General features: G+C 45.0%; 1 protein-coding gene across 1 annotated transcript in view; it reads left to right on the forward strand.

Annotated features, from left to right (window-relative positions):
• Positions 1 to 13,876: 13,876 nt before the first annotated feature.
• The window catches only part of ETH_00001120 (uncharacterized protein), a gene marked incomplete at both ends in the record, with an annotated part of 3,385 nt that continues 2,245 nt past the window's right edge, over positions 13,877 to 15,016 (forward strand). Inside the window, 2 exons of the mRNA XM_013373295.1 lie at positions 13,877 to 13,998; positions 14,884 to 14,981. Of these exons, the coding sequence (XP_013228749.1) occupies positions 13,877 to 13,998; positions 14,884 to 14,981 (220 nt within the window). The remainder of the gene's footprint in view (positions 13,999 to 14,883; positions 14,982 to 15,016) is intronic.

Raw genomic sequence — 15,016 nt, forward strand, 5'->3', positions numbered from 1 at the left:
GCAGCCTTTTTCTTCAAACAAAAATAAGCAGCCAAACCACTTTCTAGTATAGCGCAAGACACGGATTCAGCGAAAATTGAATGAATCGACAAGAATACGAAGCACCAAAGGGTGATGTGAATTGTTAGTAATGAAAGTGATACCTTCAATGGCCGCTGCATTTTGGTGCAGCTACTTAAAGCCCATTCGCAAGGCTAAAGTCATAATTAGTGTCTTGAGCTCCTGGCGAAGGGCTTAAATGCAAGGGATCTGTCGGTGTTTCGGCTAATACGCCTCATTACGCCCCATAGCTAGTATAGTATTCTGATTATGCGGTAGTCAGGGAAGACGTCAGAAATGCACATCACAGCAAACCAAAATAACATGGTGTGATTTGACGGCCTGAGGCTGGGGCCGCCAACGAGAGGTTGCCAAACCTGTGGCTCCGCTATTCCACACATAATCAAGCAACGGAACATCGCGTCGCTTGAGAAGCGCTACTGGAGCATATTCTCTGTCGCCCTAGTCAGCAAAAATATGCCGTTTGAAATTAGGGAGCAGCTTTAATTTATAAAGTTAGATGGGGATTTCTCAAGCACTATTGGCGTTAGCGCTTCGATGAAGAAATAAGTGAAGAAAGCACCAAACAGCCTTTATCAGCCGCTCGCTAAACATTCTGAGGAACGGACGACAATGAAACTATACCACTAAAAAAGGCAAGGACGTTCACGTCTCTGCTTAGACACTTTTGCATAAACGAGCTCAGGAAAGGCCGCCGGAGACTGAAACTGGCAGACGTCTGTTGCAGGCACAACTATAAGTCTAGCAGTAAAATTTTGGGGCCAGCGGTAGCAGAGACTAAAACAAATGCTCTTTAGGGAGAGATAAAAGCGAGCACAATGCAGAAAACTTCATGGGTGAGTGGAGGAAACGAGCAACGCAACGTGGTTATACAAGCAAATCCCGCGCGTAATCACCAACTGATTATCCAAGTGTTGTAACACTACAAAGCAGGGCACAAAAGACTCATTTGAGCGTATGGTGTTTCCAACGTTTTCTATTTTGGCCCGTCATGCAGGTTCGTTGAAGAAAAATGTAGAATCATTGTGGGAGTGCAGATTAGCTGAGCCTCTCTCCAAAACGTCTGAACTCTTGTGCACTCTGTGCAGAAGTTTAGCAGTTACGGAGATTGTGAACTGTTTGTGGTGCGTAGTGTGCTCGACCCAAAGTGTAGTCGACAGCACGTCTCGCTTGAGTTCATCACATTGCTCCAGAAATACCAGAAATACGCATCTTCTGAAGGATAACGCAGTTGATCCAGACATGAGCTGCAGAGACAACTGATGAGCAAGTCGCTGAACCCTCCGTGGGTTGAGAATGAGTGTCATCGTTTCGGATCATAGTATGTGCTTTTTCTAAGAAACCGGAGGCTCCTTCTGGAACAGATTACAAAAGACAATATGCCACTTTTGGGAGTTTACCGTTAGCTGGGTGGTTGCCCGGAAAAGTCACAGAATCACACTTTGCACAGTTTTGGGGTCATCCATAACGAGCAGTACGGATAGACAAAATTTGCACACCGCATAGTCCCGCAAAGTATGCAGTTTTTGGACACGCTTCAACATGTTTTTAAACCTGCCTTGCGCCGAGAGAAATTCAGAGTTTCGAAAGACAATGTTGCTACTCCTGACGAAGAACTGAAGGAGCTTATAATTCCGGCGGTGGCAAACAGCTTGGAGGTCGAAACTTAGCAGAAACGATGTGGAGACCTAAACCATAGGAAGGTATTTCAACCATTCCGCCTGAATATCCACCAAGCACATCCAGTTGCGCTGCATCTGGGAATTCGACCCACGCCGTGTATGCCTCCAGTGGAATCGCTGCGTTATGTGGCTTGAGGAAGGCCCTCAACACAAATTGTATGATTCTTCTCCCAACGGTACCTCAGATGTTTCTGTACTTCGTTTAAGGTTTCCTTCGATGGTTCTTGAGAATTTTAGTTAGTGGCTTTTGCTCACATGCGCAAAGGGCAGTTGGGGCGCTTCTAGTACCAGTGCCTCAAGATAATGGTAAATGAACACACCGTGTTCACTTACCATTATCTTGAGGCATTTTAAAAACACACGGCTCGAGTTGAAGGTAAGAAGCGCTTAACGATGAGAACCATTAGACACAGGAATACTAAAAGTGACTGGCAAAACTGATGCGTCGGAGCAACAATAGGCTTTCTAGCAAGCCAATATGGCGAGAAGTGCTGCATTATGAGCTCACATATACAGAAATATTGGAAAACCGCCAAAAATTCTTGAGAAAGCCAGTGTTCTTATCGCCATGTGTTTTAGCAGGTGGCGCATTTTTGGAGAGGAGAACACAACAAGCAGTTTTTGCTGCAGAATAAACTTCCGGCACCGTAGATACAACTGGCTCACGGGAAAAGCATTTCTGAATGGACTACTAATTTTTTCCCCATTTTCCGCCCCCACTCACCGCCATTTCCTCAAGTTTTGAGTTCCGTGCTCCCCGTCGTTTTCTGCTTTCTTTATTCATAACCCTTCCTATTTCATACTGATATTAAAGACTCATTTAGCAGAGACAGTTCGCTATATCGATATAATCACCGATGCCCTTTTTAAATAATGGTTCCAGTGATGTGAATGGGCAGGTGGGACCATCGGGTGCTGCCCAGCAGCATTAGCGCCATGTGGTAGCTCAGCATTACCATTTACTATCATTGCTTTCTTGTTTTGAAATATTTACTCTTTGAGTGTTTCAGTCTGTATGATCATATCAAATGCAAGAGAGAACTTTCACATTCTGTGCATACTGTTCTCTTAGCTTGAAGAAACGCTTATTGAAGTGTCCTTAAGTTGACTTTAGTGCGAGATGATCAGTACATGTGACATTATAGTTTGCGTTTCGCTCTTGGCTTTTTCGGAGCGTTAGTTCTTCAAAGGGATGCTTTTGTTACGCTCCATGTGGGCATGTAAACTACAAAAAGATAACTTGCCCGACTTGTCCAACTGAAGGTTTTACATGCTTGAAACAGGAACCAAATATTCAGGAGACTTAAATATTGATCGTTTATTTTTCAGTCCTTCTGGAACTAGTACTACTTAAGTTTAGACACATTTCGGCGTATCATCTACTCAGAGCCCTGTTGTGTCGGGGATACCACAGTGACGTGCTTCTGTAGAATCAAGCATTTGATGTTTCATCAGATTACATTGGTGCCCTACTCCCCGCAACACTTTGTATTTTGCTCACATAATTACTATAACAACAGTAGCCATCGCAATACAATAACTACGTAAGCAAACTAGGGCCATCAAATGGTGCTAAAACAGGAGCACACTGAAGTAATTTTTCATCAGAATTTAATAATTTTAATACCAAAAATTATGTTGAGTACGCATTAAAATTAAGAAAGGCACTTCTAATTCTAATTCTAAAAATAATTTACAACAGATATTGCGATAAAGTATTCTTAGGCAATATGGAATTTACATTTCAATTTTATAAAAATAATATTAACTGTGTTTTCCTTCTTGAAATGAATAATGTAGAATTATAGTTATAAACAGCAGTAAACTTCAACCAATCTCTTGTCCAGTTACATATTTTTAAATTTAAAATCATCTGCCTTTGAACTATATCAGCAAAATAAATTTTTTCTCGAACGTTTAGTAAAGCAATGCTAGAACTATTACTGAGTGTGTTTACATTTTCATACCAAATTACAATAAAATCTTTATTGTTCACTAATAATACCAGTATAACTTTACTATAGAAATACTATAAAAAACAATAAATTTATTACGTTGGCGGAGCCGTTGCTAATCCTGTGTAACCTGCATGCGGCTCGAAGCAAATTGCGCTTTGTGGAGCCAAACTACTTTCTCCCTGCAAAGCGTAAAAGGGCGACCTTTAAACCCAACAGATGTCTCGCATGCAGGTCGAAGCTGACGCTACAGTATTCGTAGAAATTTGGTTTATGGCTCGGCCTCCCGTATAGCGGTCTGAACATATTGATTACCTACAAATCGTGAAATGCCCATTTTGCCTTTGAGAGACCTCTGGCGCACGAAAGCGCTGCAGACTCGGGGCAGAACCACCGAGGTTGCCCGTGGTCATGTCTCATGAAATAACGCCGTTTTCCCTCTGCTTCTCCGTGTGCAAGTGCAGCAGAATCCTCTAAGCCCAAGGCTATTCTTGTTTCAGAAGCGCATCTCTTTTGCTCTCCCATCTGCCGGCGCTTGATACAATAGTGCTAAGTAGCCTTTAAAGCAGCTAAGCCAGTTACAGTACTCTGATATACAGCCATTTGTCCATACTTTGTTCTTTTAATCTTTGCAACAAGAAGCGATACCAAAGCAATCATTTCGAGTAAACGGACAAGATGCTGGGTGACACGCGAGCGCGCATATACATGATATGCGTGCAAGTATATGCAGAACACGAAGCTCTGCTGAAGCAGCACCTCGCAGAGCAGCAATCAGGTGATCTCGAGATGAAATTCGCAAGAGAAAACTTGGCTTTCTTGACTTAATGGAAATAATATTTGTGCTTGGTCTTTCATGAGGCAGCACTGGGACTGGATCCACCAGCAGTGACAAGGATGGTTAGAACCATGCATGCAATGAAAATGGAAGTTTGCAAGTGTCCTTGCTGTAGATTTCAACAAGCACAAAAACAAAGGTTGGTTTTATACCACCCAAACGCCGGTTAAGAGGTGAAGACAGGAAAGTTACCTGTCGGTATTCGCCTTGCATGCCAACTGGCGACAGGCCAAACTGCAAGATAGACAAAAAATACAGTAAACAGGTCTAAACATGAACAAAAAAACAAAAGAATACACGAAAATAGGGTGTGTATTCTTCTGCTTTCATGCACCAAGGGTGGCACTGACGCAACCACCCACAGCGCTAGCTGCTGTTGCAGCTGGCACCATCAGAACAGCAACAGCAGCAGAAAAAAGATAAGTCTTTCTTGACGCAAGCTTGCTGCAGCGGCAAATGCTAGAGTACGAATGGCAGTTTTCCACAATGGAATCGCCAGGGGTTTTATGCTATTTTAACGTATGTGCATATGGAGAAGAAACGTGTTGAAGTCTGTCAACACCTGAGTTGGAGGGTCTGACTTGCATTAAAGGCTAGTGAGGACAAAAGAAAGCTGAAAACACCTACTTTGCGTAAAGGCTCCGGTGGCTTCGGAGCCAAGACTAAACGGCTCACACTGAAGTAGGATATAACCTTGTAGAAGGCAAAAGGGAGGTATAAATAAACAGAAATAGAGCCAAATCAAAGTAAGCAAGGAAGCGTGAGGAGAATGCTGCACATCTGTCTCCATATTCATGCATACAAAACGTTGCGAACGCGTCACCAGCCCAGTTAAAAGCAAATAACTGAAGCAAGAGAAAACAAATAAGCCGATAAATGCGGCTCGCAGCCAGCAGGTGCACCCGACTTCCGGCTCTCTACCGTGCCTCCAACTTTTGGGATTTTCGTGCATGCACCCTGGGATATGCTGTTGTCCGCGTGACTGTCTGTGCATGCATTTATTTGCAAACTCACTGCGCGCATGCATGCATTTACACGGAGCCCTGCCGCATGCATGTAGGCATGCATGCACTTCTTCTGGGCTATCTCGTACGCATGCATAACTTGTTGCCAAACGGGGAGCCAAATATGAAAACTTTGGCGTTGCTGTACGCGGCTGCTGCTAAAGACATGCAGAGCTTCTGTTTACGACAAGCTGCTGTTGCTGTACCGGTGGCCTTCATTATGCAAAAGCAGCACATATTGCTGCTAAGGTCCTGATTTTGAAGGAGGTGTTAAGGCTGCTGTAGGCTTGGCAGCCTGCCAAAGGAGCCTCTGTGCTTCTGCCGCGTCAATCTCGGTACATTTATTTGCTGTTTTTCCTTGTATTTCTTCTGTCTCTTTTGCCACCGCTTTCTTTGTCTCCTTTGTAGCGTCTCTCTGTTCTTTCAAAGACACTTTTATTTCCCATTCTGCTGCTGCTGCTGCTGCTGCTGGCTTCTGTTTCGCCGCTTCTGCTGCTCCTCCTTGCTGACACGCCGCAGAACCAAAGGCGTAGATGAGGGCCCCACAAATCGCCTGCATGCAACAAAGAAGTAAAAGCAGCACTAAGTCATAAATTCAAACAAATTCCCACCTGCAAAAATATGGAAAGAAGCATTCAAGATGCCTCGCCAAGAAATTCGTGTAATTTTGCAACAAAACAATGACCATAATAAAAACAAAAACACGCAAGACGATGGCGCGAGTGAATAATAATTGTTTTCGCACCATTATGAAAGAATTAAACGGGAAAACAGAATGGGGCTAGAAACAAAAACAGAAACAACCAAGAGCAAAGATTAAGGCCGAAGATTATAAGTATCTCTTGAGGTAATCGAACTCCAATTGCGGAAGGCTAAAATAAACAAACAAAAAACTGCAATTTAAAACTAGTATAGTGAAGCAAAATTACGAAGAAAAAAGAACTGGGAGAGCTAAGGAGAGACACGGGAAAGAAAAGGAAACGGGGGGATTGATTGAACTAAGTGAAAACAAGAATGGTATTTCAAGGTGAAATGCGAAACGCCACTGCAGGTGCAAGAAACAAAGATCGATAGAAATAACAGCTAGTAACAAAGCCAACAACGAAAAAGGAAGGATATATAAAGAGGCAACAAATATAAAATAAAACCCGCAGAAGGCGAACGACGCGAAAGCAAAAACTAAGTTCACATGCAAACGCAAGTGGGAATATGCAACGCAATGAAAGAAACAAAAAAATGAACAAGTCAGCCAAAGTAAGCATGGAAAATAATAACAAAACGCCCTGTGGAGCCATCCAAAGTTAGCCGAATAAAAGGCATGAAAAAACGAACTTTCGCGGAGAGTTTTGCCGACAAAAGAATTCAAACGAGAAAGACAAAATATGCAGACTTGCAGGCCAGCCAAACAGCAGGGCCGTATACGACTGCAGCAACAACAACACTTCTAACAGCCGCAGCAGCACTGGGACCATTGCTGCAGCTGCAGCAGAGGCAGCAACGCTTACCGCAGCACCTGCAGCAGATAGGGAAGCAGCGGCAGAATTAAAAACACCAACAGCAACAGCGCCAGCAGCATGACTCGTAACAGCAGAAGTAGCAGCGGCGCTTACGACTGCAGCAGCAGCTGACTTGGCCGTGTTGAGGCACTGAGAGCTCTGCCGCTCACAAAAAAGCAAGTGAGACAAAACAAAGACGAGGGCCATGCGCACAGCCTGCGCACAGCAGCAGCTTCAAACATGACCCTCAGAGCAGCAGCAGCAAGTGCAGCAGCCAGTGGCAGCAGCAGCCGCAGCTCTTGGGGTAGCAGCAGCAACGGAAGCGGCTCAAAGCAACGCCTTCATGGCAGAAGTGGAGCAGTCGTGGCAGCAGCGGGAAAGTAAGCAGCAGCAGCAAAATAAGCTGCAGCAACAGCAAAGACAAGAGGGCAGAAGCAACCTCGAAAACACAATCAGCAGCGGCGAAGCAGCAGCAGCAACAGCGGCAGCAAAATAGAGAGCAACTGCAAAACGCAGTAGCAGCAGCAGCGTCAAAGCGCGCAGCAGCGGCCGCAAAACGCACGGTAGCAGCAACAAAACACGCAGCAGAAGCAGAAAAGACAAGACACAACCAGCAGCTATGGAGCAGCAGCCATGGTAGCAGCAGCAAAAAGCGCCGCCGCAGGCAGCAGCTTTGAAGGCACAGCAGCGGCAACAGCAGCAGCAGCAGCAGCACCGTCGTCACAAGCACCTTGAGGACCCCTGTGGTTACTGCGCCTAAATGCTTCAAAACAAACCAAAGGACTCCAGAGCGCAAAAAAGAACAAATAAATAAACCCAAAAAGCAAGAAATTAGAACCTGAGACAAACGAATAGACACAACGAAGTGCATGCACGCGCCCACTGTATGTACAGCGTGTCAATGATCCCACACAGAGCAAAAGTAATTGAGATGTTCACTCTATATATAAATATGGAACAATAGCATGTAAATCAGCTTTGTTGGTTGAAAATTATATCCATAACAAGTATATGTACACGCACGTGATATGCATAATACCTACGTATAATCTACATTAAAAGTGTCCTTTGTTATGCAAAATATTTATATTATATATACACATGTGCATGTATATATATATATATAAACACACCTATTATTACTATAATCATCAAATCCATTACGTATCATTCGTATATATAATAAATATGCGTGCATGTACTTATAAATATGACATTTTGCGCGTTATACATATAATATATATGTTATGCATCATAAGCGCATGCATAATATATATATTGCTAACATATATATATATATATATATGCATATATACACACTTAGGCATTTGCTTTTAACCTTTTCGTATTCAGTGAGTAGGTAGCTGGTGGGAGCCACATAAGGAACTGCCAAACTCTTGCTGCTGCTGTTCGCATTGCTGCTGCTGCCTAATTTTGCTGCTCTTTGAAACTGGTTAAAAGGTCAGTGTTATTTGGAAGGCGGTTGCAGCGGCTGATGCGGTGGCTGCTGTTTGTGCTGCTGCTGCTGCTCTTGCTGGTGCTGTTGTTCCTGCTGCTACTGTGGTCGCTTATTAGCTGGTAACAGTAATGAAGGCATGTCTTCGGACGCGCTTGCAGGCAGAGGCAGCAGCAGCAGAAGCAGCAGCAGCGAAACAACAGCAACAGCAACAAAAGCAACTGCAGAAGAAGCAGCAACACGAACAGCAACAACAGTCGCCGCTGCAGTGGCTCACGAACGGTTGCTAATGAAGCAACATGGAAAACGAAAGAGGAGACGCAGACAATTCAGTACTTCAACAACTGCAGAAACAAATGAACAGCAAACTAAGCGAACAAAGACCTCACACTTACCCCTAAGGAGCCGCCTCTTCGCTTCCTGGGATCGTCCACCAGTCGATCCCAGCGCGGCACAGTCCACACAGAAGTCCACAGCAGCAGAGCAGCAGTGTTTATCACCCTAAGAAAAGCAAAGAACAGCAGCAGCAATTCGGAGGCTTTAATGGCATTACTCTTTGCTGCCCTAGGCTCTACAAATTAGGTTCCAGCTCGGCATATTTTCTTTACAGTTATGATTCCTTTCAGTGCTTAACTAAACCCTAAACATCTAGTGGCCCCCTAGCGACTCTTCGGGTCTGGAGGCCCCTGATGGCCTCATGCAAACCGCCGAGAGCACAGCCCCTTAATCAAAACCCTGCAAACCCTCAGGGTGTCTTGAGGGCCCCCTGAAGACCTCCTAGGGGCCCCTTGAGGGCCTCCAAGGGCTCCTTGGGGGGTTTATTCAAGCCCCCCCAGGAACCCCCAGACGGCTCTTCAGGGTCCCCATTGGAACCCGAAGTGGGGGCCTCTAGATTGGGGGCCTCTAGAGGGCCCCTAGAGTGGGGGCCCCTATAGTATAGGCCACTGAAGAACCCGATTGGGACTTATCTGAAGGCTCATGCGCTTCTTATTAGGCGCTAAATCCTTATTTGTGAGGCTCCATGGGGCCCTATTCTAGACCCCAAGCAGGACTTCTGCATTAGGGTTCAGGGTTTAGGGTTTAACTTAGCGCTTAGGGTTGCCCATCTTTTACAGGCGCCTTTTGAGTACTACAAAGGCCCCAGAGGGGCCCCCTGGGAGCATTTCAGGGATTTCAGCGGGGCCCAATGGGAGCCCCCTGGGAACTCTTCAAAAGCCCTTTTAAGGCCTTCTAGGATCCCGCTTGAGGCCCCTCTGAAGGCCCCTGTGGGGCCCCAGTAGGGCCCCTATAAGGGCCCCAAGAGCCCTCTATGAAGCACCTCTGGAGCCTTGTGGGGTCCCTGTGAGGCCCCACAGGGGCCCCACAGGAATCTGTGTTCCTGTATATTATGCTCACCCACACATATAAACTAGTTGGGGCCCTTCTATTCTGTGTCTTCTGTCTTTCATATATTTCTCGCTCAAGACGAAGGCAAGGCCGTGCTGCGCGTGTGAAAGTAAACAAAGAGAAATAAAGGAAAATACTAATAATTTAATTGCATTTTAGTTGAGATTTATCATCTTCTTGCCTTGACACAGACTCGACCCAGACACACTCAGAAAAAACCTTAAGAGGTAAAGAAAGCGAACAACGGAAGCGACATAAAAAAGCAGCGATGGAGAGACAGCCGCGGAAGCTAAACACTAAAACCTAGACCCTAAACCCTAAACCCTAAACCCTAAATCCTGAAGCACATAGACTGTGCTAAGGCTCAACAATCAGAGTGGGGCAAGGGCAAAACATAACAAAGAGAATAGGGGAAAGGAAGAACAAGGTAAAACAAAAGAGGGAAATAGAAAGAGACAGGGAAGTAAATAAGGTAACAAAAAAGACAAAGACCCAAAATTAAATTTGAATTAAACATGACGCAAATCTTGCCTCTGATTGCCTTACAAGAATCTGCGCCACCGTAACAAGACAAACACCAAAGAGCTCCTGGGCCCCTTGGGCCCCAAGGGCCCCCAACAGCCCGGGGCCCCCAGGGGCCCCTGGGGTACCTGGGTTTCTTTGTATCCCTTGGGGCCCGTGTGGCCCTGAGGACTCCGGGGCCCCTAGGACTGCCTGCGACGCAGGGGCCCCTTGGGGCCCTGAACCTCCCAGGCCCTTCTGCGAGGACTTCGCCTCAGGCGCGCTGGAGGGCCCTAGTACCTCTGGGGGCCCAGGAGGCCCTTGGGGGGCCCCCTGAGGATCCAGGGGCCCCGGGGGCCTCTTAGGGGGCGCCCCAGATTCAAAGGCCCGCGGGGGCGCTTTGGGGGGCCCCCCAGGTTCTAGGGTTCCCCGAGGCCCCAAGGCGCCCCCTTGGGGGTTAGGGGCCCCCTGGAGCTGTGCAATGCGAAGAAGAAAGGCCACAGTGACCAGTACTAATCCTGTGATTTGTTTGGGTCTCAGTCTTTTGTTTAGAATGAAAAAAGAAAGCAGAGAGACCCAAAGAAGAGACAAGGAAACTGCCATGAGGTACAAAGAGCTGCCAGCGTAGACTAGGCCAGCTGCAGAAACGAAAAAGACAGGGAAAAAAATAAGTTCCGAAATAAGTGCTCTTATAAATTACAAAAAACAATTTAAAAGATAAATTCAATTATTTTAGACAGAGACAGACAGAGCCGCTAATCCGCGCTGGCCTCCCACAGACAAAAAGCCCAGGAGAGCTAAAAGGAATTGTAAAACAAAAAGATAAAAGGCCAAAATGATTGGGAAAAGGCAAAAAGAGATAAATGAAGACAAAAATATAAGAATAATAAAGACGGGCATAGGAGAACAAGAAAGGAAAAACATAAAAAAGATAAAAAGGCGGAAAACTAGAACGAGGGGAGAGGAGGAAATCCAAAAAAGGCAAAGGAGCCAAAGAAGAGAAAAAGAAAAGGGAAGAAAATAAAAAAGAGAAAAGACATCACGACACAAAAGGACAAGAAACGAAAACAGAAGAGACAAAAAAGAAAAAAGAGAAGACAGAAAATTGGGAGAGAGGGCGCAAAAGTCTGAAAAAGAAGGGAAGAAAAATTGAACTTAGAGTTAAAAAAGGAAATTAAATTAAACTGTCACCCTTTTCTAAAACATGATGGGCCAAATCAACGAGACAAATCAAAGCTGCTTGCAGCCACTGTCTCCTAGAAAGTGTCTCCTTTTTTTTGCAAATAAAAAATCCAATTAAAAGCATGGAGACAAAAACTGGCAAAACAAAGAAGCAGCAGCTCGGCTGTACGTACACCCCGCAGCAGGCGCGCAGAGAAAAACGAAACATTCAAATTCGTGAATTTTCACGTTTCCAATCTTTTAAATTTAAACTCACATCACTTTATGCATTTAAATGTGAAGTTTAATGTTTTCAACATTTAAATATGCAGTTTAAGTTTTTAATCGTTTAAATTCGAATTAGAACGCTTTTAGGCATTGAAAAGCGAGCTTGAATGTGACGAAGCATTTCAGTGTTGATGTTCTCAGGATTTTTTATATTTAAATACGCTTTCAACATTTTTAATAATTTGGATAAGAATGTAAATGTGTTGAAGCATTTAAGTACAAACTTAAATGTCTCTAAGCATGTAAATACCATCTTAAGTGCATTCAAGCATTTAAAAGCTTTAAAAGATTGTTTCCAGATTCAATCGAAGAAACATAAAACAAAAGAAAAGCAAAACTAAAAGGGGACAAAAATATTTGGAGAGTCTGAAAGCAGCAATGGCAAAAACCAGAAACAAAAAATGAAAAGTAAAAAGAAGAAATTAAATAAAGGACTCATAAGCCCGAAGAGGCGAAAAAGAAGGGCAAAAGCTTAACGGGAATTAAATAGATCAAAAATAAAGGAAAAAAATAAAAGTAAAACGGGAAGAAGTTCCCAGTTTAAAAGGGCAAAAAGGAATAAAAAAGACAGAAAAGAAACCAAAAGATAAAGGAAAAGAACTGCAGCGTCTTGTTTAGCAAAATGTAAAATGTTTGTTCTTTAATTGAATTAAATTAATTAAAATAAAATAAAAATGAATTTAATTTTAAAATTAAATAATAAAAAGTCCCACATCAGCTGCTCCGTGGCTCCGGGCCAAATCGACCAGCAACGGCTGCGCTGTACTGACAGCTACAATTAGAAAGGCCCGCAGCGCCAAAGAGAAAAAAGAATTCATTTTAAAAGTATAAAGAAATAATAAGAAATAAAAAGAAGTAAAAGGAAATAAAAGAAATAGAAAGAAATAAAGGACAAATAAAACAAAAGATTTAAACAGAAACGGGCCAGAAAGATACACAACAAAACGCGGAGAAACAGGACAATAAAAAGACAAAAACACAAAAAAAGAAAAAAAGAAAAAAGAAAAAAGCCACAAATAATATAGAAGGATAAAAAAATAATTTAAAAGACAAAAGACAAAAGTAAGAAACAGCAAGAGTCAAACGAATCCGAAGAGAAAACGGACAAACAGAAACAAAAAGGGGGAAAAACCAAAAAGGGATAAATAAATAAAAAAGAATAAGGAAGAATAAAAAGGAACAAAAGAAGAAAAGACTTGAGGCTAAGAGACAAGCAGAATATAAAACGCAAATTCAGACTAAGTCCCCTGAGGGCCTTTTGAATTTGTGGGGTTTGGTTTTTTTGCTTTTATTTCCCTTTCTTTTCTTTTCTTTTTTTAATCTGTTTTCTTCTATCTTTCCCTCCTCTTTTATCTCCTTTTGTCGCTCTTTCAATTCTGTTGCCTCCTCCTTTTGCTGCCAAATCCGCCGCCCCCTTTGAAGCTGCTGCAGCAGCTGTGTTTTGCTGCTGCTGCAGCGAGTCCGTCGCAGCAGCACAAGCCGCAGCCGCAGCAGCAGCAGCAGCAGCAACAGCTGCAGTTGTGGTGTACGTACACCGCAGAGCCAGCCGGCACAAATCGAAAAAAACAGGGAAATCAGAGAACAACCGCGGGGATTCTAAAGCCCTAAAATGAAAATGAAAACTATTCAAAAGTAATGAAATAATTAGGAGGTGAGGCCAGACCCGAAGCGTCATGGGTTTCGTCTGCTGTGTATCGACACCCAACGACGACAGAATTCGGAAGCGAACTTCGCACTATTAATACACAAAAATCTTCGGGAAAACAAACAAAAAACCAATTTAAACCCCAAAATGTGTTTTATTTTTATTTATTTACTACAAAACAACGCAAATAAACCGCCAGGGGCCCCAACCGAACCCCCGCTCCCCTCCTGGGGGCCCCCAGAGCGGCTGGCTGCGACCTAGAGGCCCCCGGGGGCCCCTGGGGGCCCCCAGGACTTCTTTTTTTCTTGCTTTTTGCAGCTGAACTTCGCATGCAGCCTCCGGGGTAGAGCCGAGGTCCCTTGGGTCTTCTTTTTGTCCTTTTTTCCTTCAAAAACTCCCCAAACATGCCTCGGGGGGGCCACAGAGGCGGCATATATCCTATTTCAGGCCTCCCGTGGGGCCCCGGGCAGCGCTACCTCAAACGCGGGCTGTACAGACACCAGAGGACGGACGTCTTTGTACCCAGGTAACTCCACCACACCCAAAGGGGTCCCGGAGGGGCCCCCAAGGGGCCCCCAAAGGGCCCCCAAAGGGGCCCCCAAAGGGGCCCCCAGGGTCCCCTGAAGCCCAAGAGAACGCCACAGGGGCCCTCAGTGTGCCCCTAAGAAGCTCCTAAAGGGTTCATCAACGGCGCCGCAAAAGGCCCTTGTAGGGTTAGCAAAAGGGGCCCCCACGAATTCCCTCAAGGGGCTCCAGAGGGGCCTCCACGGGGCCCCCAAGGGTCCCTCAAAGGGCCCCCAAAACAGCTAAATAATGCCTCTTTAGAAGCACCTAAGCCGCTTGCTGGGTACTTTCTGGGGGCCCTTCCTGCGGGGGCCCCCAGACACGCAGGAGGGTCCTTCGGGCCCCCAAAAGGCATGGGGCCCCCTTCTTTTGGGGCCCGAGGGGCCCCCAATGCCCTCTGAGGCCCCTAGGGGGCTCCCTTTTCCTGCCTGTGCATCGCTGCAGCTGCGTGTGTGCCAGCACTGGCTCGCTAGCTAGCCAGCTAGCTAGCCAGCTACCAAGCTGTCTAGATAGATAGCTAAATGGCTAGCTAGCTTCGTAGCCACATGCCAGGCTAGCTACGTGGCTCGTTGGACAGCTAGCCAGCTCGGCAGATAGCTGGCTAGTTGGATACAGAAATAGCTAGCTAGTTGGCTAGCTATTTGGCTAGCTATTTGGCTAGCTAGGTGGCTAGCTAGGTGGCTAGCCAGACGGCTAACTAGCTGGCTGTATCCTGCCCTGCGCAGCTCGAAGCTGATGTCATTAATTTATTGTTTAGGTTCTTTTAATTTAATTTAAGAATTTAAAAAAATCAATTTTAAATTCAAATATAAATTTAATTTTTATTTATTTCCACTTTTTGCTTCAGGTGGGGCTGGAGGCGAGAGCGCCTCAGTTCTTCGCCGCTGCCCGACGGCAGCACGAAGAAGTGGGAGCCGGAGAGCAGCAAGGCCTGGCCCTTACTAGGTAAGCAGCTAGCTAGCTAGCTAGATAGCTAGCTA

This window comes from Eimeria tenella, genomic scaffold (assembly GCF_000499545.2).
Source record: "Eimeria tenella Houghton genomic scaffold, Eth_scaff13, whole genome shotgun sequence".
Classification (NCBI taxonomy): Eukaryota; Apicomplexa; class Conoidasida; order Eucoccidiorida; family Eimeriidae; genus Eimeria; species Eimeria tenella.